A 22,787-nucleotide genomic window follows, 5' to 3' on the forward strand; every position below is an offset into this window, starting at 1 on the left:
TTCATTACGAACTACAAATACCAAATTTGAAACAATTCCGGTAAGTAATGTCGCTAAAATCATCAAAATACCGAATATCTGGAGGTACCGTTATATGGGGGCTATACGAAGACGTTGACCAACATGGCCCATTTTCTGTTTTATGCTGCATATCTATTACGAACTTCAAATACCAAATTTGAAATAATTCCGGTAAATAGTGTCGCTAAAATCATCAGAATACCGAATAATGGGGGGTACCATTATATGGGGGCTATACGAAGACGTGGACCTGCACAGACGATTTTCTGTCATAGGCTGTAGTATCCATTACGAACTACAAATACCAAATTTGAAACAATTCCGGTGAATAATACCGCCAAAATTATCAAAAACCGGATATCGGGAGGTACCGTTATATGGGGACTGTACGAAGACGTGGACCTACATGACCCATTTTCTGTTTTATGCTGTGGTATCTATTACCAACTTTAAATACCAAATTTGAAAGAATTCCGGTGAATAATGTCGATAAAATCCTCAAAATACCGAATATCTGGAGGTACCGTTATATGGGTGCTATATGAAGACGTGGACCTACATGACCCATTTTCTGTCTTAAGCCGTAGCATCTATTACAAACTTTAAATATTAATTTTGAAACAATTCCGGTAAAAAATGTCGCTAGAATCATCAAAATACCGCATATCGGGGGGTACCATTATATGGGTGCTATACGAAGACGTGGATCTGCACAGACAATTTTCTGTCATAGGCTGTAGTATCCATTACGAACTACAAATACCAAATTTGAAACAATTCCGGTAAATAATGTCGCTAAAATCATCAGAATACCGAATATCGGGTGGTACCGTTATATGGGGGCTATACGAAGACGTGGACCTGCACAGACAATTTTCTGTCATAGGCTGTAGCATGTATTACGAACTTCAAATACCAAAGTTGAAACAATTCCGGTAAATAATGCCGCTAAAATCATCAAAATACCGAAAATCTGGAGGTACCGTTATATGGGGGCTATACGAAGAAGTGGACCTACATGACCCATTTTTTGTTTTGTGCTGTAGCATCTATAACGAACTTCAAATACCAAATTTGAAACAATTCCGATAAATAATGTCGCTAAAATCTTCAAAATACCGAATATCTGGAGGTACCATGGGGGTTATAAATGGACCTGCCCAGACAATTTTCTGTCATAGGCTGTAGTATCTATTACGAACTTCAAATACCAAATTTGAAACAATCCCGGTAAATAATGTCGCTAAAATCGTCAAAATACCGCATATCGGGAGGTACCGTTATATGGGGGCTATACAAAGATGTGGACCTACATGGCCCATTTTCAATATCAAAAGTCCTGCAGACATAATATACATTTGAGAAAAATTTTATCAACCTACTTCATTTGGTTCGGAAGCTAGAGTGATTTCCACAGACGGATAGACGGACAGACGGACGGACATTGATAAATCGACATAGAATTTTATGCTGATCAAGAATATACTCCATACTATGGTGTAGGGTATAAAAATGAGTTTCAAATAAAAAAAAATAAAATTGAGATTAAAATTTTTTTGCCAGCACCGTTTGCGGTGCTTCCTTTCAGCTGCCATCCTTGCTCGTGGAAGTCCTTTGACTCACCTCCATCCTAGATTGAGTATTTTTAATGAAATTTGCCAAATCATTTTCACTTTGATTTATATTATGGTCTAACGTTAGGTTAAGTACTGATGTACATACACATACACACACATACATATTTATATTTAGACATATAAATGAAAGATATATAAATTAATGTCTATAAAGCTTGAGGCTTAAAACTTTGCCCTTTTCGAATGAATGCATGAATGAAGAAGAAAATAACCTTGAACATGACATGGTTATGCGAATGATGAGGAAGGTGATGGGTTGGCGTGTGCTCTGCGCCAAAAAGTTCGTTCATCAGCATATAGATCATGAAGAACAGCAAGAAGAAGAAGCTAAAGAAATTGTCTTAAGATCGGCGGAGAGAAATTGCGGGGAGCATAGCCTGAGATAGCATTTGCGTATGTGGTTTGGATATCCTTTGATTTGTTGGCCAGACATTTGGCAATGAACATCATTCGGCACGAGATTTTATTTTGGCACTCCACCAATCCCCCCACCATCTCTAACGAACAGGTGAATATTTCTAATTAATGTTTAATGAAGCCCTTCTGCGGAGGAATGAGTTAAATAAATGGTTTCCACACCACCTCCACCACCTCCACCACCACTACCACCAACAACATCCAAGAAATATTGTTGGTGATTTAAAAAATGACCTCCATGCTTCAGCATTTTGATCCTTGGAAGTTGTATGGCTTTCCCTTGAGTCGTCCATAAATTACTTTCGAACTCATTTAAAGGCTCACTGAAGATTTCCAAAGTTTCAATAATTAATTCGAAAATAAAGTTTGACAGCCATTGGCCGTTTGTTTATTTGTCAATAGCTTTCAAAAAAAAAATGTTTTATTGTTTTTATTTTTAATGAAATGGTTCTATTGTTGTTACGCGAAAAAGTTCTGATTGTTTTCTTAAAGTTTTGCCATTTTTTGTTTACATACCATAATTTTTATACGGACACCAGGAAATGAAGCATTACATACCTGAAAGAGAAAACAGAAGTATTTTGATTAATACAAATAATACGAAATATTTTTAAAGAGATTTTTAAAGACTATTTTTAAAGAGCGATGACAACGTGGATTTTTTCAAGAAGATTTGCGAAAGACCTCAGAATATTTTCTGATAAATAAATATAAAAAAATTAATTAAAAAATGTTTCTAAAGATTTTTTAGATTTTTTTTTTAGAAACTAACCTTCTAAAAAATATTTTTCCAAAGGATTCTGTTAAATATTTTTTTTTGAAGAAACAAATAATGTTTATTTACTTTTTTTAATGAGCAAATATCGTAGATTTTTAAAAAATATTTTTGTAAGGACCAATAGATGAACTTTTAAAAAAGTAATGTTTTATAGAATTAATAGATGTGGATTAAAAAAAAATTTTAATCGACCAATAAATGTGCATTTGTAAAAATGTTACTTGAGCAGACCAATAAAGGTGGATTTAAAAAAAAAAATAATTTTGAAAACACAAATAAATGTGGATTTAAAAAAAAATGTTTTTTAAAGGACCAATAATTTTGAATTAAAAAATACTTTTTTAAAGGACCAATGAACATGGATTAAAAAAAGTGTTGTTTTAAGCGAAAAATAAACGCAGACTTAAAAAAATAACGACAAAAAATCGTGGGTATTAATAAAATATGAAGACAATTTTATTAATACCAACGAAAATTTACAAAAATTGATTTAAAAAAAAATAGTTTTTGAAAGAACCAAAATGTGGATTTTTAATCAAATTTAACAAAACGCGGATTTGTTTAAAACTGTTGTTTTCAATAAATGTATAAACATGGATTTTTAAACTTAATTAAAGTATCCAATAAACGTTGTTTTTTCTTAAATATAAATTTTTAAACGACCAATAATCGTGGATTTTTTTAAAAATATATATTTTTAAACGACCAATAATGGTGGATTTTTTTAAAAAAAATATATATTTTTAAACGACCAATAATCGTGAATTTTTTAAAAAATATATATTTTTTCAACAAAATTAACAAACGTGGATTTTTTAATAAAATATTTTTTTACAAACAATAAACGTGCATTTTTTAAAAAAATATTTTTTTCCACAAATTTACAAACGTGGATTTTTTAATAATATATTTTTTTACAAACAATAAACGTGGATTTTTTAAAAAAATATTTTTTTCCACAAATTTACAAACGTGGATTTTTTAAAAAAATATATTTTCCACAAATTTACAAACGTGGATTTTTTAATAATATATTTTTTTACAAACAATAAACGTGGATTTTTTAAAAAAAATATTTTTTCCACAAATTTACAAACGTGGATTTTTTAAAAAAATATTTTTTGAACAAATTTACAAATGGGGATTTTTTAAATAATATTTTTTAAACAAATTTACAATAGAGAATTTTTTAAAAAATATATATTTTTTAAACAAAAATTTACATACGTGGATTTAAAAAAAAATTTTTTTTTAAATATTTTCAAATGTGGATTTTTAAAAAAAATATTTTTTAAATGTATTTACAAATGTTGATTTTTTAAAAAATATTTTTTAAACTAATTTACAAACGTGGATTTTTTAAAGCATATTTTTTAAAAATATTTACAACTGTGTATTTTTAAAAAAATATTTTTTTAACAAATTTACAAACGTGGATTTTTTAAAACATATTTACAAATGTGGACTTTTAAAAAATATTTTTTAAACAAATTTTCAAATGTGGATTTCTTAAAAAAATATTTCTTCAACAAATTCACAAACGTGGATTTTTAAAAATGCATTTTTTAACAATCCGTCAACTTTACAATCAGTAAACGTCGATTTTTTAAAAATAGTTTTTTTAACAAACAGTTAACGTGGATTTCTTAAAAAATATTTTTTTTAACAATCAGTTAACGTGGATTCAAAAAAAAATTAACAATCGGTTGACGTGGATTTAAAAAAAAATATTTTTTTATCAACCAGTTAACGTGGATTTTTAAAAAAATAGTTTTTTTAACAAACAATTAACGTGGATTTCTTAAAAAATATTTTTCTTAACAATCAGTTAACGTGGATTTAAAAAAAATTTAACAATCAGTTAACGTGGATTTAAAAAAAAAAATATTTTTTTAACAACCAGTTAACGTGGATTTTTTAAAAAATATTTTTTTAACAATCAGTTAACGTGGATATTTAAAAAAAAAATTTCAACCAATCAGTTAATTTGGAGTTTTTAAAAAATATTTTTTTTTAACAATCAGTTAACGTTGATTTTTTAAAAAATAGTTTTCAACTAATCAGTTAGTATGGAGTTTTTAAAAAATATTTTTTTTAACAATCAGTTAACGTTGATTTTTTAAAAAATAGTTTTCAACTAATCAGTTAGTATGGAGTTTTTAAAAAATATTTTTTTTAACAATCAGTAGACGTTGATTTTTTAAACAAATTTACTGACGTAAAATCCGTTAAAAATTCTGTTAAAATCCCAAAAATACCGTATGTTGCCCTTATATTGGAGTTTTACGAAGACGTGGACCTGCATAGGCAACTTTTGTCATAAGCGGTTACACTATTCAAATGGGAAACTTTAAACAAATCGGTGAATGATGTAGCTATAATCATCAAAATACTGAATATAGGGAGGTAACATTGTATGGGGCCTTTACCAAAACGCGAACCTGCACAGAAAATTTTCTATCATAGACTGTAGTATCTATTACGAACCTGAAATATCAAATATGAAACAATTCCGATGATTAATTTCGTTAAAATCATCAAAATACCGAATATCGGGAGGTACCGTTATATGGGGGGTATACGAAGACGTGGACCTACATGGCCCATTTTCAATACCAAAAGTCCTGCAAACATAATATATATCAATCTACTTGATTTCGTTCGGAAGCTAGAGTGATTTCCACAGACGGATAGAAGGAATTTTTTGTTTTTCGCGGACGAATGTGCCCATTATCTGATGTTGAAATCAAGGAAATCATTCCCTCAATATAAACCCTACACCTATCTTTCATAACCTTCACAAATTGTCTTGTTTTGTTGCTTCTTTAGCAAAGGTATCCCATCAATTATGCGCTACATTTCAACCTCTTCGCCAACAACAAAAAAAAAGTTGCAAGAATTCAACTCACCCCACCGCAAGGACACCGTTATGACAAAAACGTGTGAGAATATTTGTCTACTTTTTCATGCTCGATTTGGTCACGACGGCATTTTAGATGGCCTCAAATTTACACAACCCACCAAAGAAATATGGATGAGAAGACAAGCGACAAGCGAAACGGGCCAAAAAAAAAAAAAACAACCTAGCCACTGGCAAAAATAAATTCAAGCAAAAGCTAAAAACTCGCTCTCAATGAAGATATGACCAACAAAAAACTTGGGAGGAAAAAAACTTTGATTAATGTTTGCTTCCGATTTGCATAAATTTTGCTTTAGCAATTTTATGCGAAACGTTAACGTATCACATTTCATACCTTTGCGGAGCCAAAAGAAAACAGTACGGGATGTCTCAATGGAGCAGAATGTAGGGGCATGGGAGCACACAATATTTTTTCTCAAAGACGTTCAGAGAAAATTTGCTCAAAGACCAAAGAGTCATGGATTTTAAAGGATATTTTCCAAGGACCAAATTGCCTTTAATCGTAGACTTTTTTAAGAACATTTTTGAGAACCACAAGACCTTCAAACTTGAATTTTTTTAAAGAGAGTGGACGACAAAGGACCAAGAAACCTAGATTTTTTAATGAACATTTTCTCAAGGGCCAAGAAACGTGGATTTTTTAAAGAATATTTTTTGAAGGACCAAGAAACGTGGATTTTTTAAAGAATATTTTTTGAAGGACCAAGAAACGTGGATTTTTTAAAGAATATTTTTTGAAGGACCAAGAAAGAATATTTTTTCAAGGAAAAAGAACACGGATTTTTTAAAGAATATTTTTTTCAAGGACCAAGAAACGTGTACTTTTTAAAAATATTTTTTCAAGGACCAAGAAACGTGAACTTTTTAAAAATATTTTTTCAAGGACCAAGAAACGTGGACTTTTTAAAAATATTTTTTCAAGGACCAAGAAACGTGGACTTTTTAAAGAATATTTTTTCAAAGGACCAAGAAACGTGGATTTTTTAAAGAATTTTTTTTCAAAGGACCAAGAAACGTGGATTTTTTAAAGAATATTTTTTCAAAGAACCAATAAACGTGGATTTTTTAAAGAATATTTTTTCAAAGAACCAATAAACGTGGATTTTTTAAAGAATATTTTTGCAAGGACCAAGAAACGTGGACTTTTTAAAAATATTTTTTCAAGGACCAAGAAACGTGAACTTTTTAAAAATATTTTTTCAAGGACCAAGAAACGCGGACTTTTTAAAAATATTTTTTCAAGGACCAAGAAACGTGGACTTTTTAAAAATATTTTTCCAAGGACCAGGAAACGTGGACTTTTTAAAGAATATTTTTTCAAGGACCAAGAAACGTGAACTTTTTAAAAATATTTTTTCAAGGACCAAGAAACGCGGACTTTTTAAAAATATTTTTTCAAGGACCAAGAAACGTGGACTTTTTAAAAATATTTTTCCAAGGACCAGGAAACGTGGACTTTTTAAAGAATATTTTTTCAAAGAACCAAGAAACGTAGATTTTTTTAAAGAATATTTTTTCAACGACCAACAGAAACGTGGATTTTTTAAAGAATATTTTTTTCAAGGACCAGAATATTCTTTTCAAGGACCAGGAAACGTGGATTTTTTAAAGAATATTTTTTCAAGGACCACCAAACGTGGACTTTTTAAAAGAATATGTTTCAAAGGACCAACAAACGTGGATTTTTTAAAGAATATTTTTCCAAAGGAACAAGAAACGTGGATTTTTTAAAGAATATTTTTTCAAGGACAAACCAAGAAACGTGGATTTTTATGGAATATTTTTCAAGGACTAACCAAGAAACGTGGATTTTTTGAAGAATATTTTTTCAAGGACAAACCAAGAAACGTGGATTTTTAAGGAATATTTTTCAAGGACTAACAAAGAAACGTGGATTTTTTAAAGAATATTTTTTCAAGGACAAACCAAGAAACTTGGGTTTTTTTAAAGAATATTTTTTCAATGGCAAACCAAGAAACGTGGATTTTTTGTAAATAATGTTTTTTCAAGGACAAACCAAGAAACGTGGATTTTTTAAAGGATATTTTTTCAAGGGCAAACCAAGAAACGTGGATTTTTTTAAAGAATGTTTTTCAAAGGACCAACAAACGTGGATTTTTTAAAGAATATTTTTCAAAGGACCAACAAACGTGGATTTTTTAAAGAATATTTTTCAAAGGACCAACAAACGTGGATTTTTTAAAGAATATTTTTTCAGAGGACGAAGAAACGTGGATTTTTAAAGAATATTTTTTCAATGACCAACAGAAACGTGGATTTTTTAAAGAATATTTTTTCAGAGGACCAAGAAACGTGGATTTTTTAAAGAATATTTTTTCAGAGGACCAAGAAACGTGGATTTTTTAAAGAATATTTTTTCAAAGGACCAAAAAACTTGGATTTTTTTAAAGAATGTTTTTCAAAGGACCAACAAACGTGGATTTTTTCTGCTACCACGTCCCTGTTCTTTACTTCTGTTTATTCCCATTTCGCCCAGCTGTTTTGCAATTTTCTGCACGTAGTGAAATTCGGCGATTCTTTGGCACAGTTTTTTTGGTTTTCTGCTCCCCTTTGGACTGGCAGCGTTATAAATTATCCTCCTTGTCGTTGCTAAATGAAGACCAAGAAAAAGGCGAAACAACATTTACAAATAGACATTTGCAAAACGAGACACCAGCCATGATTTCAGGTATTTTTGTGTGGATGTGTGTGTGTGACTCTCTCCCTGGAGCTGGATAACTCCTCGAGCACTTGCCGACAGGACAATTGCCGGAGTCACCGAAGCTGATTGCTACCGGGGCAAAAAAGGTAAATTCAAGTGACTATTCATCGATGCTAACCAAACATGATATGTGACTGTGTGGCTGTGTGAGTTCGGTTGTTATGGCCCATGGAGCGGGAAAATGGAAATGGAACGTTTTATGGTCTTAAATGGCGATGGCGAGAATAAAAAATTTGTGTTGTCTGTTTTTTTGGCCACCAAAAAATAAAGAAACATGCCAAAGTGAAGTATTTTCCAAATCTTGAACGCTTTGACGTTTCCAATGTCCTTTGGGAGTCTTTTGCAGTGGCAGGTTTTGTTGATGGTTTTTGGTGTTACTCCTGTAGGCCCTTGGCTGCATAACAAATGAGCTGGGAGCTGGAACAAAAATCAAATTGGAAATCTTTGTGCAAAAAAGAAAGAGAGCACCATAAATTATGGTGCCTTGACTTATCATCGGATAAAAAGGTCAAATTCGGGAGATTTGACTTTGGAGCCATTTACTCTCAGTCATAAAATTTGAGTTTTAAATTTAAAAATTTGCTGGAATTTTGAGTTTTCTTTAAATTTCCAAATTTTCTTCAATCTTTAATGCATTTTTCATGGAATTTAATGTTCATCACTGACCTTTCCCATTGTGGCCCAAATGGAAAACAACAAAGGATTTGGAGCTTCCTAGCTCATTACCTTCCCACCCTCACACACACACACACAGATTTTGAGCTTCTTTGTGTCTATGTGTGTGTGTGTGTGTGGTTGTTTTCATTTTCTTCCTTCCTTAACATGGAAAGGGAAAACATTATTGTAGACACAATGGCTTAGCCCTGATTATGATTTCGTTCTACACAAATCTTGTCCAGTTAATTGGAATAGTCCAACATCCCATAGCCTTTGCCAGGAACTCAGACCTTCAACATTAAATGCTGGCCGAAAAAGCTTTACAATCTCATTGACCATAACTAGTTTTGTTACAAAAACGGACAATAACCACAATGAAGGAGAATCTTCTGGGGAACTGAAAATGTATACCTCAAAGGTTTAATGTTCGGACATAAATCATCGGGACATGACATCTCAGCAAGTGGCAGGCAAATTAGTTCAATAGTGGACACAAAAAGAAAATAGAATTTTTGAAAGAGACCTTATCAGACCAATGTCGAGGATTTTTAAACGATTTTTTTTTTCAAGGATCATAAGGACCAATAATAGAAAATGTTTAAAGGATATTTTTTCAAGGGTAAATAAACGCGGATTTTTAAAGAATTTTTTCCAAGGATCATAAGTACCAAAAAGCGTGGATTTTTAAACGAACATATTTTCAAGGATCATAAGGACCTATAGGCGTGGATTTTTAAACCAATATTTTTTCAAGGATCATAAGGACCTATAGGCGTGGATTTTTAAACGAATATTTTTTAAGGATCATAAGGACCAATAAGCGTAGATTTTTAAATGAATATTTTTTCAAGGATCATAAAGACCAAATAAGCGTAGATTTTTAAACGAATATTTGATCAAGGATCATAAGGACCAATAAGCGTAGATTTTTAAACGAATATATTTTTAAAGGATTTTTAAACGAATTTTTTTTTTGGGATCGTAAGGACCAAATAAGCGTGGATTATTAAATGAAATTTTTTTCAAGGATCATAAGTACCAATAGGAGTGGATTTTTAAACGAATATTTTATCAAGGATTTCAAGGACTTTTAAAGAATATTTTTTCAAAGATCAAAAGAACCAATAATCCTGGATTTTTAAACGAATATTTAATCAAGGATTTCAAGGACTTTTAAAGAATATTTTTTCAAGGATCAAAAGAACCAATAATCCTGGATTTTTAAACAAATATTTTATCAAGGATTTCAAGGACTTTTAAAGAATATTTTTTCAAGGATCAAAAGAACCAATAATCCTGGATTTTTAAACGAATATTTTATCAAGGATTTCAAGGACTTTTAAAGAATATTTTTTCAAGGATATCAAGGAATTTTAAAGAATATATTTTTTCAAGGATCTCAAGGACTTTTAAAGAATATTTTTTAAGGAGCATAGGGACCAATAAGCGTGGATTTTTAAAGAATATTTTTTTAAGGATCTCAAGGACTTTTAGAGAATATTTCCAGTACTTTTAAAGAATATTTTTTCAAAGAATCATAAGGACCAATAAGCGTGGATTTTAAAGAATATTTTTTCAAAGATTTCAAGGACTTTTAAAGAATATTTTTTCAAAGAATCATAAGGACCAATAAGCGTGGATTTTTAAAGAATATTTTTTCAAGGATTTCAAGGAATTTTAAAGAATATTTTTTAAGGAGCATAAAGAGAATATTTGAAGAATATTTTTTCAAGGATCTCAAGGACTTTTAAAGAATATTTTTTCAAAGAATCATAAGGACCAATAAGCGTGGATTTTTAAAGAATATTTTTTCAAGGATTTCAAGGAATTTTAAAGAATATTTTTTAAGGAGCATAAAGAGAATATTTGAAGAATATTTTTTCAAGGATCTCAAGGACTTTTAAAGAATATTTTTTCAAGGATTTCAAGGAATTTTAAAGAATATTCTTTAAGGAGCATAAAGAGAATATTTGAAGAATATTTTTTCAACGATTTCAAGGACTTTTAAAGATTTTTTTTTTCAAAGGAACGTAAGGACCAATAAGCGTGGATTTTTAAAGAATATTTTTTCAAGGATCTCAAGGACTTTTAAAGAATATTTTTTCAAAGAATCATAAGGACCAATAAGCGTGGATTTTTAAAGAATATTTTTCAAGGATTTCAAGGACTTTTAAAGAATATTTTTTCAAAGAATCATAAGGACCAATAAGCGTGGATTTTTAAAGAATATTTTTTCAAGGATCTCAAGGACTTTTAAAGAATATTTTTTCAAAGAATCATAAGGACCAATAAGCGTGGATTTTTAAAGAATATTTTTCAAGGATTTCAAGGACTTTTAAAGAATATTTTTTCAAAGAATCATAAGGACCAATAAGCGTGGATTTTTAATGAATATTTTTCAAGGATTTCAAGGACTTTTAAAGAATATTTTTTCAAAGAATCATAAGGACCAATAAGCGTGGATTTTTAAAGAATATTTTTCAAGGATTTCAAGGACTTTTAAAGAATATTTTTTCAAAGAATCATAAGGACCAATAAGCGTGGATTTTTAATGAATATTTTTCAAGGATTTCAAGGACTTTTAAAGAATATTTTTTCAAAGAATCATAAGGACCAATAAGCGTGGATTTTTAAAGAATATTTTTCAAGGATTTCAAGGACTTTTAAAGAATATTTTTTCAAAGAATCATAAGGACCAATAAGCGTGGATTTTTAATGAATATTTTTCAAGGATTTCAAGGACTTTTAAAGAATATTTTTTCAAAGAATCATAAGGACCAATAAGCGTGGATTTTTAAAGAATATTTTTCAAGGATTTCAAGGACTTTTAAAGAATATTTTTTTCAAGGATTTGAAGGACTTTAAAATAAATATTTCTTCAAGGATCATTAGGGCCAGTAAGCGTGGATTTTTAAACGAATATTTTTTCAACATTTTCTACCGAAACTAAATTCCTCTCAGTGTCATTAGCAAATGTCCCGTCACATAGCCTTTCTACTATGCGTGAGTGTAGTTGTGTGGGCTTATTGTGCGTGTTAAGCCCCCTAAGACTTGTGGTTTTTGCTGCTACTTCTGCTTGGGCTTCAGCTACAGCTTTGGCTGATTTGGATTTTATCCTGGCTACAGTGTAGCTGTAGCCATTGTTGTTGTTGCTTTGTTCTTCTTCTACATCTGCATCATCGTGTCCATGTTGTTAGTCCAAAACATACGTGCTGCTGTTGTTGTTGTTGTTGCTGCTGACGAAGACTGGCTGTAACATCGACCAAAGCCATAAAATACCCAAGTGACCCAAATAAATCATTTTGCAATTGAATGCCAGTGACTGACGAATGACTTGGCAAGCAGACATATTTACATTTTCGACGTTACAGCAACAACAAAATAGTTACATACATACATTTTAAGGGAAAACAAAAGGACTCATACACGCACACACACCACCACCACCACACAGTTGGGGAGATCTAAAAATGACCGGCCATTTCTAAAAATCATTGCATGGAGGACCATGAGACCGGGGATCTTGGGATGTTGAATGGCTAGCTGCTTGGTTTTGTTGTAATGTTTGTTGTGGTATTAGTTTCCATGTGTGTGTATTTGTTCGCCATTCATTCATTTCCATTGTAGTTTTGACTTTTACTGCGATTTTGTTGTGTGTATGTGTGTGTGTGAGAGAGAGAGAGTGTGTGTGTGTAAGAGAAAATGTGTGTGTTCCAGCGAGTGTATATGTCTGAGTCTGTGATTGTTCACAATTTATCCTTAAGCCTTTTCAGCGTTTTGTACATTTGAAAGATGATAGTGCAGCAGCAACACATTTATCCCCTCCCGCTCCCCCTCTGTGGTCCCTTGCTCTTCTTTCACCATGATATTTATCACACAGCAAACAAGAGTTAAATGACTTGGCCATTTTCCCTTCGCATCTCCCTCCTCCTCTTTAGAGCTTCAAAGGAATTTATGAAGGGAACAAAACTGGACCAAAGCGCAATGGATTTGTGTACTGATCCATAAACAGGATGTTAGTCATTGATTTAGTCACTTTCTCACTCAAAGAAAGAATATGTTTTTGGACAATCACACACACACACACACACACGGACATAGTTGATGAGCACATGATGGAAACATCAAAGCTTTGAGACTGTTGTTCCGCCCTCTACAATATTTGCTGGAGGGAAATAAAGTCATAAATTTCCTTAGAATTGAGTCAAATCTCTTTGATGATTTATGCTTGGTTTTTTTCTTTTTTGAGGGGGAGACCTGTGAAAAGCAATTGAAAAATCTAAACTTGAATGATCTGTAAAAGGTAATTATACTGTGGAACACAAAAAAAATAATTACAGGGAAAATATCAACAGGTTATGAAAATGGAGCTAAAAATGGCAGACAGGTGTATTGGCGTTTTGAAAGCTTACATCGCAAAGTAACCTAATTCATGCATGTTTGCTGTAAAGTGTCTTTGGCAATATTGCAGATCAGAAACGAAGTATGCTCTTCGTACAATTTTAATACTCAAAGACCCACAAATGGCTTTTGACTTTCTTTCTAAAATATTGTTAAAACGCCCTTAAAATGGGTTCGCAGCAAGTCAGAATATTCCACAAAATTAATTGGCATGAAATTCCACTATAGGTCCTAGATGACATTAAAAGTCTAAATCCTACCTAAACGTCAGAAATTCTTATATGTATATAAAAAATCATATTTTAGGGTTAAATCGTACTTTTTGTGATTTTGTGCAAAAATCTCCAATGAAGCGCTAAGCCACTCGTCCGACAGCTGTTAAAATTATTTTTAGTGACAACTCATCATATTGTTTACAAGCGTACAAAAGCATTTTGGTGAGAATTTCCCAGAACAGAAGTTATTCGTGATGGAATTCAAGCGTGAGAGATTGATTTCTTTATATTAGGCTGGAAAATCACAAGTGGCTATCGTTAGAGCACTCCAGGATTTAAATATGAATAAATCCTTTGTGTCTCGTACAATGGCTCATTACCGTGATACTGAAAGCATAGCACGACGTCAAGGAAGTGAACGGCAAGAAGAAAACAGCAACATCAACAAAAATGGTTCGAAAAATAAAGAAGCGACTTTATCGAAATCCGCGTCGCAGTGGCCGAAAAATGGCTGAGCCGAACGTATCGCAATATTCCATTCGTCAAATGTTGAAAAATGAGCTCGGGGTAAAGCCATTGAAATTCCAAAAAGTGCAAGCGCTTGGCCGAAATTTGTGAACTGCCGAATTTTTTTTGGAAAACGTTCATTATCCAGCGCTTGATTATTTTTTGAAAAAATATTTTTAAAAAAATCCACGTTTCATAATTTTTTGAAAAAATATTTTTAAAAAAATCCACGTTTCATAATTTTTTTGAAAAAATATTTTTAAAAAATCCACGTTTCATAATTTTTTGAAAAAATATTTTTAAAAAAATCCACGTTTCATAATTTTTTGAAAAAATATTTTTAAAAAAATCCACGTTTCATAATTTTTTGAAAAAATATTTTTAAAAAATCCACGTTTCATAATTTTTTGAAAAAATATTTTTAAAAAAATCCACGTTTCATAATTTTTTGAAAAAATATTTTTAAAAAATCCACGTTTCATAATTTTTTGAAAAAATATTTTTAAAAAAATCTACGTTTGATTATTTTTTGAAAAAATATTTTAAAAAATCCACGTTTGATTATTGTTGGAAAAAATGTTCTTTAAAAATCCACTTTTGATTATTTTTTAAAAAAATATTTAAAAAAAAATCACGTTTGATTATTCTTGAAAAAAAAAATATTCTTTAAAAAATCTACGTTTGTCCATTCTTTGAAAATATATTTTTATTAAAAAACCGTCGCTTCTTTGTCCTTGGAGAAAATATTTTTTAAAAGGTCCACGTTAGATTATTTTTTAAAAAAAAATTTTTTTAAAAAAATCCACGCTTGCATATTCCTTGATTTTTTTTTTATTCCACTTTTGCTTATCCTTTGAAAAATATTTAAAAAAAAATCCAAGTTCGTTTGTTCTTTGAAAAATACTTTGAAAAAAATCCAAGTTTGTATATTCATTGAAAAAATATTTTTTGAAAAAATCCACATCTGTTGGCCCTTCAAAACATATTTTTTTAAAAAATTCCACGTTTGATTATCCTTTGAAAAAATATTTTTAAAAAAATTCCACGTTTGATTATCCTTTGAAAAAATATTTTTAAAAAAATTCCACGTTTGATTATCCTTTGAAAAAATATTTTTAAAAAAATCCACGTTCGTTTGTTCTTTGAAAAATATTTTTTAAACAATCCAAGTTTGTATATTCACTGAAAAAATATTTTTTGAAAAAATCCACGACTGTTGGTCCTTCCAAAACATATTTTTTTTAAAAGACCACGTTTTTTTGTTTATTCGAAAAAATATTTTTTAAAAAACCCACATTTTTTTTTTGTTTATTCGAAAAAATATTTTTTGAGAAAATCTACGTTTGCATATTCTTTGAAAAAATATTTTTTTTAAAAATCCACGAGTCTTGGCTCCTTTGAAAAAATATTTTTAAAAAATTCGCGTCTTTTGGTCCTTCAAAAAATATTTTTTAATAAATCCACGTGTCTTTGCTCGTTTGAAAAATTTTTTTTTTAAAAATCCACGTGTCTTGGCTCCTTTGAAAAAATATTTTTTTATAAAATCTACGTCTGCTGGTGCTTTGAAAAAATATTTTTTTTTAAAAATCCACGTGTCTTGGCTCCTTTGAAAAAATATTTTTTTATAAAATCTACGTCTGCTGGTGCTTTGAAAAAATATTTTTTTTTAAAAATCCACGTGTCTTGGTTCCTTTGAAAAAATATTTTTTTTTATAAAATCTACGTCTGCTGGTGCTTTGAAAAAATATTTTTTTTTTAAAAATCCACGTGTCTTGTTCTTTTGAAAAAATACTTTTTAAAAAATCCACGTTTGTTTGTAATTTGAAAAAAATATTTTTGAAAAAATCCATGTGTGTTGGTCCTTTGAAAAAATATTTTGTTTATAAATCAACGTGTCTTGATCCTTCGAAAAATATTTTTTTATAAATCCATGTGTTTTGGTCCTTTGAAAAAATATTTTTTTTTAAGAATCCACGTATCTTGTTCCTTTTAAAAAAAATATTTTTTTAATAAATCCACGTGTATTGGTCCTTTGAAAAAATATTTTTTCAAACATCCACGTGTTGTGTTCCCTTGAAAAAATATTAAAAAAAAAATCCACGTCTGTTGTATATTTGAAAAAAAATTAATAAACCCTCGTATCTTGATCCTTACGTCTCTTGGTCCTTTGAAAAAATATTTTTTTTAAAAAATCCTCGTTCATTGGTCCATGGAAAAAATTTTATTTAAAAAATTCACGTCAATTGGTCCATTGAAAAATATTTTTTTAATAAATCCAGGTGTCTTGGTCCTTTTATAAAAATTATTTTTTTATAAATCTTCGAAAAAATATTTTTTAAAAAACCCACGTTGTGGAAAATATATTTTTTCAAAAAATCCACGTATTATATTATTAATATTACTCCAACCACTGTTGACCACTCCAGCCTTGACCCCCGGCACACATATCTCAAAATATATCTTCTCCAATTCATAAAATTACCTTATCCCTGTCCAAGCTTCTGCACACATTGTCCATTTAATAAATTGAAATATTTTTGCTCTGGCCAAGTACTCATATCTCAGGCGAGTGCGGCAGCAGCGTTTGGGTCACCTCAAAGAGGATTTGTGGTCAGTGCGGTGTCAGTAACCACTTTTGTGGTTTCGTTTATTTAAAGTATTAACAAAATGCTCTCTGCATAGAAATGGTATAAATGAATGTGTGTGTGTGTGGTATAGAGAAGAAGAAAAATTTCCCAACACAAAGCTTCGGAAGCCCGGCTGGCCCATATTCTTCCACTGCTGTTCACATTGTCAATTGAAATGAATGAAAGCTCTTGAAATTAAAGTATTAGCCTCAATTGTATTTCATTGGAAGATAGACGACGACAAGGCAAATAAATAAAAATTATCAGACAGTCACAAGAACAACAACAACAACAACAACAACAAGCAGCAGTAGTAGCAACAACAAAAGTAATGGCGTTAAAAGACATTAAATAGACATGAAATACTGTTGATTGTCGATATTGTTGATAATAAAGAGCCAGAGAATTGATGGGAATGTATTAACCTTAGAATTGTACTGGGAAAATTGACAAGGTGCCATGGAAAATTTCGAATAAGGGAAGAGGAGGTATGAAGAAAAAGGAAGAAATTTAAAATTCGTTAGAAATGAGGACGACTTAAAAAATGTGGGCGTTTTAAAGAAAAATTTTCAAAGTTTTAAGACACATAATTTTTATACCCTGAGCCTCATCGCCATCTATTTTGTACCGAATGTATGTAGCTGTTATATTATGGTCGGTAAATAATGTCGCTAAAATCAACAGAGAGCCGAATATTGGGAGGTATAGTTATATGGGTGCTATACGAAGACGAGAACCTGTACAGACAATTTTTTGTCATAGGCTGCAGCATCTATTACGAACTTCAAATACCAAATTTGAAACAATTCCGGTAAATAATGTCGCTTCAATCATCAAAATACCGAATATTTGGAGGTACAGTTATATGGGGGCTATATGAAGAAGTGAACCTGCACTGACAATTTTCTGTCATAGGCTGTAGCATCCATTACGAACTTCAAATATCAAATTTGCAAGAATTCGGCTGAATAATGTCGCTAAAATCAACAAAGAACCGAATATCGGGAGGTACAGTTATACGAAGACGTGGACCTGCAAAGACAATTTTCTTTCTTAGGCTGTAGTATCCACTATGAACTTCAAATACCAAATTTGAAACAATTCCGGTGAATAATGTCGCTTAAATCATCAAAATGCCGAATATCGGGAGGCACTGTTATATGGGGGCTATACGAAGACGTGAACCTGCACCGACAATTTTCTGTCTTAGGCTGTAGTATCTATTTCGAACTTCAAATACCAAATTTGAAGCAATTCCGGTGAATAATGTCGATAAAATCATCAAAATACCGAATATCGGCAGGTGCCGTTATATGGGGGCTATACGAAGGCGAGGTCCCGCATAGACAATTTCCTGTCATAGGCTGTAGTATCCATTACGAACTTTAAATACCAAATTTGAAACAATTCCGGTGAATAATGTCGCTAAAATCACAAAAATACCGAATATCGGGAGGTACCATTATATGGGGGCTATACGAAGACGTGAACCTGCACAGACAATTTTCTGTCTTAGGCTGTAGTATCCATTATGAACTTCAAATACCACATTTGAAACAATTCCGGTAAATAATGTCGCTAAAATTACAAAAAAACTGAATATCGACAGGTGCCGATATATGGGGGCTATACGAAGAAGCGAACATGCACTGACAATTTTCTGTCTTAGGCTGTAGTATCCATTTCCAACTTTAAATACCAAATCTGAAAGAATTCCGGTGAATAATGTCGCTTAAATCATCAAAATACTGAATATCGGTAGGTAGCGTTATATAGGGGCTATACGAAGTCGCGGACTTTCACAGACAATTTTCTATCTTAGGCTGTAGCATCAGTTTCGAACTTTAAATACCAATTTTGAAACAATTCCGATGAATATTGTCGCAAAAATCATCAAAATACCGAATATCGGGAGGTACAGTTATATGGAGGCTATACGAAGACGTGGACCTGCACAGACAATTTTCTGTCATCGGCTGTAGTATCCATTTCCAACTTCAAATGCCAAATTTGATACAATTCCGATGAATAATGTCGATAAAATCATCAAACTACCGAATATGGGGGCTATACGAAGACGTGGACCTGTACAGACAATCTCCTGGCATAGGCTGTAGCATAAATTTCGAACTTTAAATACCAAATTTGAGTGAATTCCGATGAATATTGTCGCAAAAATCATAAAAATGCCGAATATCGGGGGATACCGTTATATGGGGGCTATACGAAAAAGTGGACCTACATGGCCCATTTTCAGTACCAAAAGTCCTGCAGACATGATATGCAATTGAGTAAAATTTTATCGACCTACTTTATTTCGTTCGGAAGCTAGAGTGATTTCCACAGACGGACGGACGTCGCTAAATCGACATAGAATTTTATGCTAATCAAGAATATATATTTACTTTGTGGGGTCCAAAATGTATGTTTCGAGGTGTTACAGACGGAATGGCAAATTTAAAAATATATCCTTCATAACTTATGACCATGAAATATGGATTTTCAAATAATTTTCTTCAAGGATTTATGGACCACGATTCAAGGATTTTTATATATTTTCCTTCAAGGACTTAAAGACCATGGATCCTGGTCCGTATTTGTCAATGGACAGGAATAATGAATCATATCTTCTCTTTTGTAAACTTCATCAATCCATTTTTGTCACCTGACTCCAAGTGTCATTTCATGTCCTTTCATGTGTCAGCTATTTAAGGCCTAATAAAATCTACCATTCACATGCATTTTTCATGGCAATCTCTGGCAAATGAATAGGTAATCAAACAAAAATTGCTTATGACCGAATGAATGAGTGTGTTGAGTGTTTTAAAAAGCACTTATCAAATTTACTAAAACACCAGACATCTCAAAACAAACACACACACATACACACACACATTTTGTGCACATATACATTCAAAGAAACACATGACATATCATTCAAAAATAGCAGGCCGGATGGTCGACAAACAGGACGAATTCATAGAAAGGACACTTGCAATGTTGGCCGAAAAGTATAAGTATTCAATAAAAATGTGCATAGACAAAAATCACCACAAATACAACAACAACAACTGCACACACACATATACAAAGAGAGATAGGCAGAGAGTGAGAGAGAGAGAGAGATCAATATGAATTTGGTAAACAAATGTCAAAGAAAACATGACAAAATGACTGCAGGAAAGAATTTTGAAGAAAGAGATACACACAAGACGAGAAGGCTGTATGTGACAAAACTAGGATTTTCAGATTTAATGCCTATATTTGGGAAATGTCATATGGACATACTTATATATGCACATAACTATATCGTTTACCTGCTGACCAAGAAGTAGTCATTTTAACCTTCTCCGGAAGAATATACATTTCAAGAAAATATATAATTTCTGAGACAATTGCTTTAAATGAGGTTTTAGAAAATAAAAGTTTGCCCATGAAATCATTTTTAACAAATACAAATCATTTTAAACAAAATATCTAAATCCCGCAAACGAACATGAAATCCATTTGGAAAAATACTCCTAAAACAACCCTTTTAGTGTCCGTTTAAAAAAATAAAAATAATTCCTTTAAAAATATCAAAACCCTCAAAACAAACTTCAAATCGTATTGCAAAAATACTGCTTTAAAATCCATTTTAGTGGCCATTTAAAAAAATATTTTCTAAAATTTTTATCAAAAAATTCATCTCCTCTGGTCTCGGTAATAAAAGGATTTTTTCTATAGAAAAATCTGTCAGCAGGGGTATACATATTATTTTCAGTAAAAGCAATTATCCTGTACTAGCTGAGGAAGTTTTTCAATAGGGACCTGAGGAACTTGAAAAATCTAGATAAAAATCCTTTGAAGTAAATATTCTTTTAAAAATCAATTTTTTGCAGGCCACTTGAGAATTTTTTTAACCTTCGAAAAAATATATTTTTTTAAACTATTTATAATATTTTTTTAAACTATTATGCTTTAAAAAAAAATTATTTCCAAAAGTCCACCTCGGTTGCCTTCTCATGTCTCTGAAGGCATAAAAAATCTGGCCTTTGGGGACCTGTGGCTTTTTCAGTAGAAAAATTTGTCTAAAATCCCGTCCTGTTATATATATAATATATTTTTTAAACTATTTATAATATATTTTCTAAACTATTATACTTTAAAAAATAATTTATTTTAACCTTTGAAAAAATCCAATTTTTTTAATTCTTAAGAAAATATTTTTTTAAAAAAATTCCATGTTTTTTATCCTCTGAAAATTTTTTTTGAAAAAATCAATGTTTCATTATTAAAATTGTTTTTTTCAATCAATAATTTTTGATTCTTTGAAAAATTATTATTCCACATTATCCATAATTACTTAGTTTTTTAAAATATATATAGTTTTTTAAATATAGATATAGAGTTATTACCAAAATTCCACCTCTGTTGGCTTCTCAGGTCTCAGAAAGCATAAAAAATCTGGCCACGGGGACCTGAGGCTTTTTTAGTAGAACAATTTGTCTTTGGGGTCTTAATGATTGTTTCTATCAAAAAAAAAATCTGTCATCGGTGAACTAAGGTGAATTTTTAAACGAAAAAAGTCTACTGCAGGTCCTTTGAAAGAATTATTCCTTGAAAACTCCACTTTTCGCAGGTCTAAATGCCTTATTCATTTGTTTGTAACATAGACCCATAGAAAGTTTTGAGGATATTAATAGAATCTTTTTCTGAATCGATTTATGCATGTCAGTCCGTCCGACTGTCCATGCATTCTTCTGAACAAAACAAAGGTCGCATTTTTTATCCGATTGAGATAAAATTTTCCAAACAATATTTGTTTGGCCAAACGACGAACCCTATTAAAATTGGTGAGATTCGGCTCAAATTCAGATATAGCTCCCATTTATATCTATAACCGATTTCGGGTTAATTGTGAACTAAATGGCCAATATCAGTCCAAATTGTAAATTTTTGTACATCTAACCGAATTCTGTCTAGAAGTAATTACGTCAAATTTGGAGAAAATCGGTTCAGATATAGCTATAGCTATATATATACATATATTTCATCCGATTTGGTGTTTAAGTCCCTCACATTCGTAATATGCACTCCAGAAAAAGGATATTTTGGTACCGGATATCAGATACAGCCCAAAAATACATCTGCTAAATTTAAGCAAGATCGGTTCAGATTTGGATATAGTTACGGTATTTTCAACCGATTTCGTGTTAATTGTGCACCAAATGGCCAATATAAGCCCAAATGACCTGCATTTTGGCACAGGCAACAGAATTCAGTCTAATTTTCAAATTAATTTCAAAATTGGTTCAGATATACCTATAGCTCCCATATATATGTTTCATTCCATTTGGGGTTTTAAGTCCCTCATATGGTACCAAAGATATTTGTTACCAGATATCTTATAGATCTCGAAAATACCTTTGCCACATTTTATCGAGAACGGCTCAGATTTGGATATAGCTCCCATATATATCCTAATTGTGATTTCAGATTTATTGTGCAAATAATGGCTAATATCAGCCCAAATGGAGTGAATTTCGGGACATGCCTTTCCAGTCCCCGTTAAATTTAGTTAAAATCGATTCAGAATTGGATATGCCTCCCATATCTTAGTTCCCTCTGAAACCAAACTATCACTGGTCGAAAGCCAAATAATGATAGGTGGTATGATACCTTTCAAATAAATTCCTTTGTTACGGGAGCTCTACTAAATATGCATAGTGGTGTAGGGCATAATATAGTCGGCCCCGTCTGAATTTTTACTGGATTTAAATTTACGGCATTTTATCTATTGGAAATACATTTTTTTGTTAAAATCCACGTTTTTTGATTATTTTAAAATACAGGTTATTTTGTTAGATTTTTTAATTTTTTAAATCTACGTTTAAAAACATATT

General features: G+C 31.1%; 1 protein-coding gene across 1 annotated transcript in view; it reads right to left on the reverse strand.

The window, feature by feature from the left end:
• Positions 1-2,518: 2,518 nt before the first annotated feature.
• The window catches only part of LOC131806345 (AF4/FMR2 family member lilli), a 281,623-nt gene continuing 261,354 nt past the window's right edge, over positions 2,519-22,787 (reverse strand). Inside the window, exon 4 of the mRNA XM_059130359.1 lies at positions 2,519-2,633. Coding sequence (XP_058986342.1) covers positions 2,626-2,633 — 8 coding nt within the window. The 3' untranslated portion in view covers positions 2,519-2,625. The remainder of the gene's footprint in view (positions 2,634-22,787) is intronic.

Source organism: Musca domestica, unplaced genomic scaffold (genome assembly GCF_030504385.1).
Source record: "Musca domestica strain aabys unplaced genomic scaffold, Musca_domestica.polishedcontigs.V.1.1 73, whole genome shotgun sequence".
NCBI classification, from domain to species: Eukaryota; Metazoa; Arthropoda; class Insecta; order Diptera; family Muscidae; genus Musca; species Musca domestica.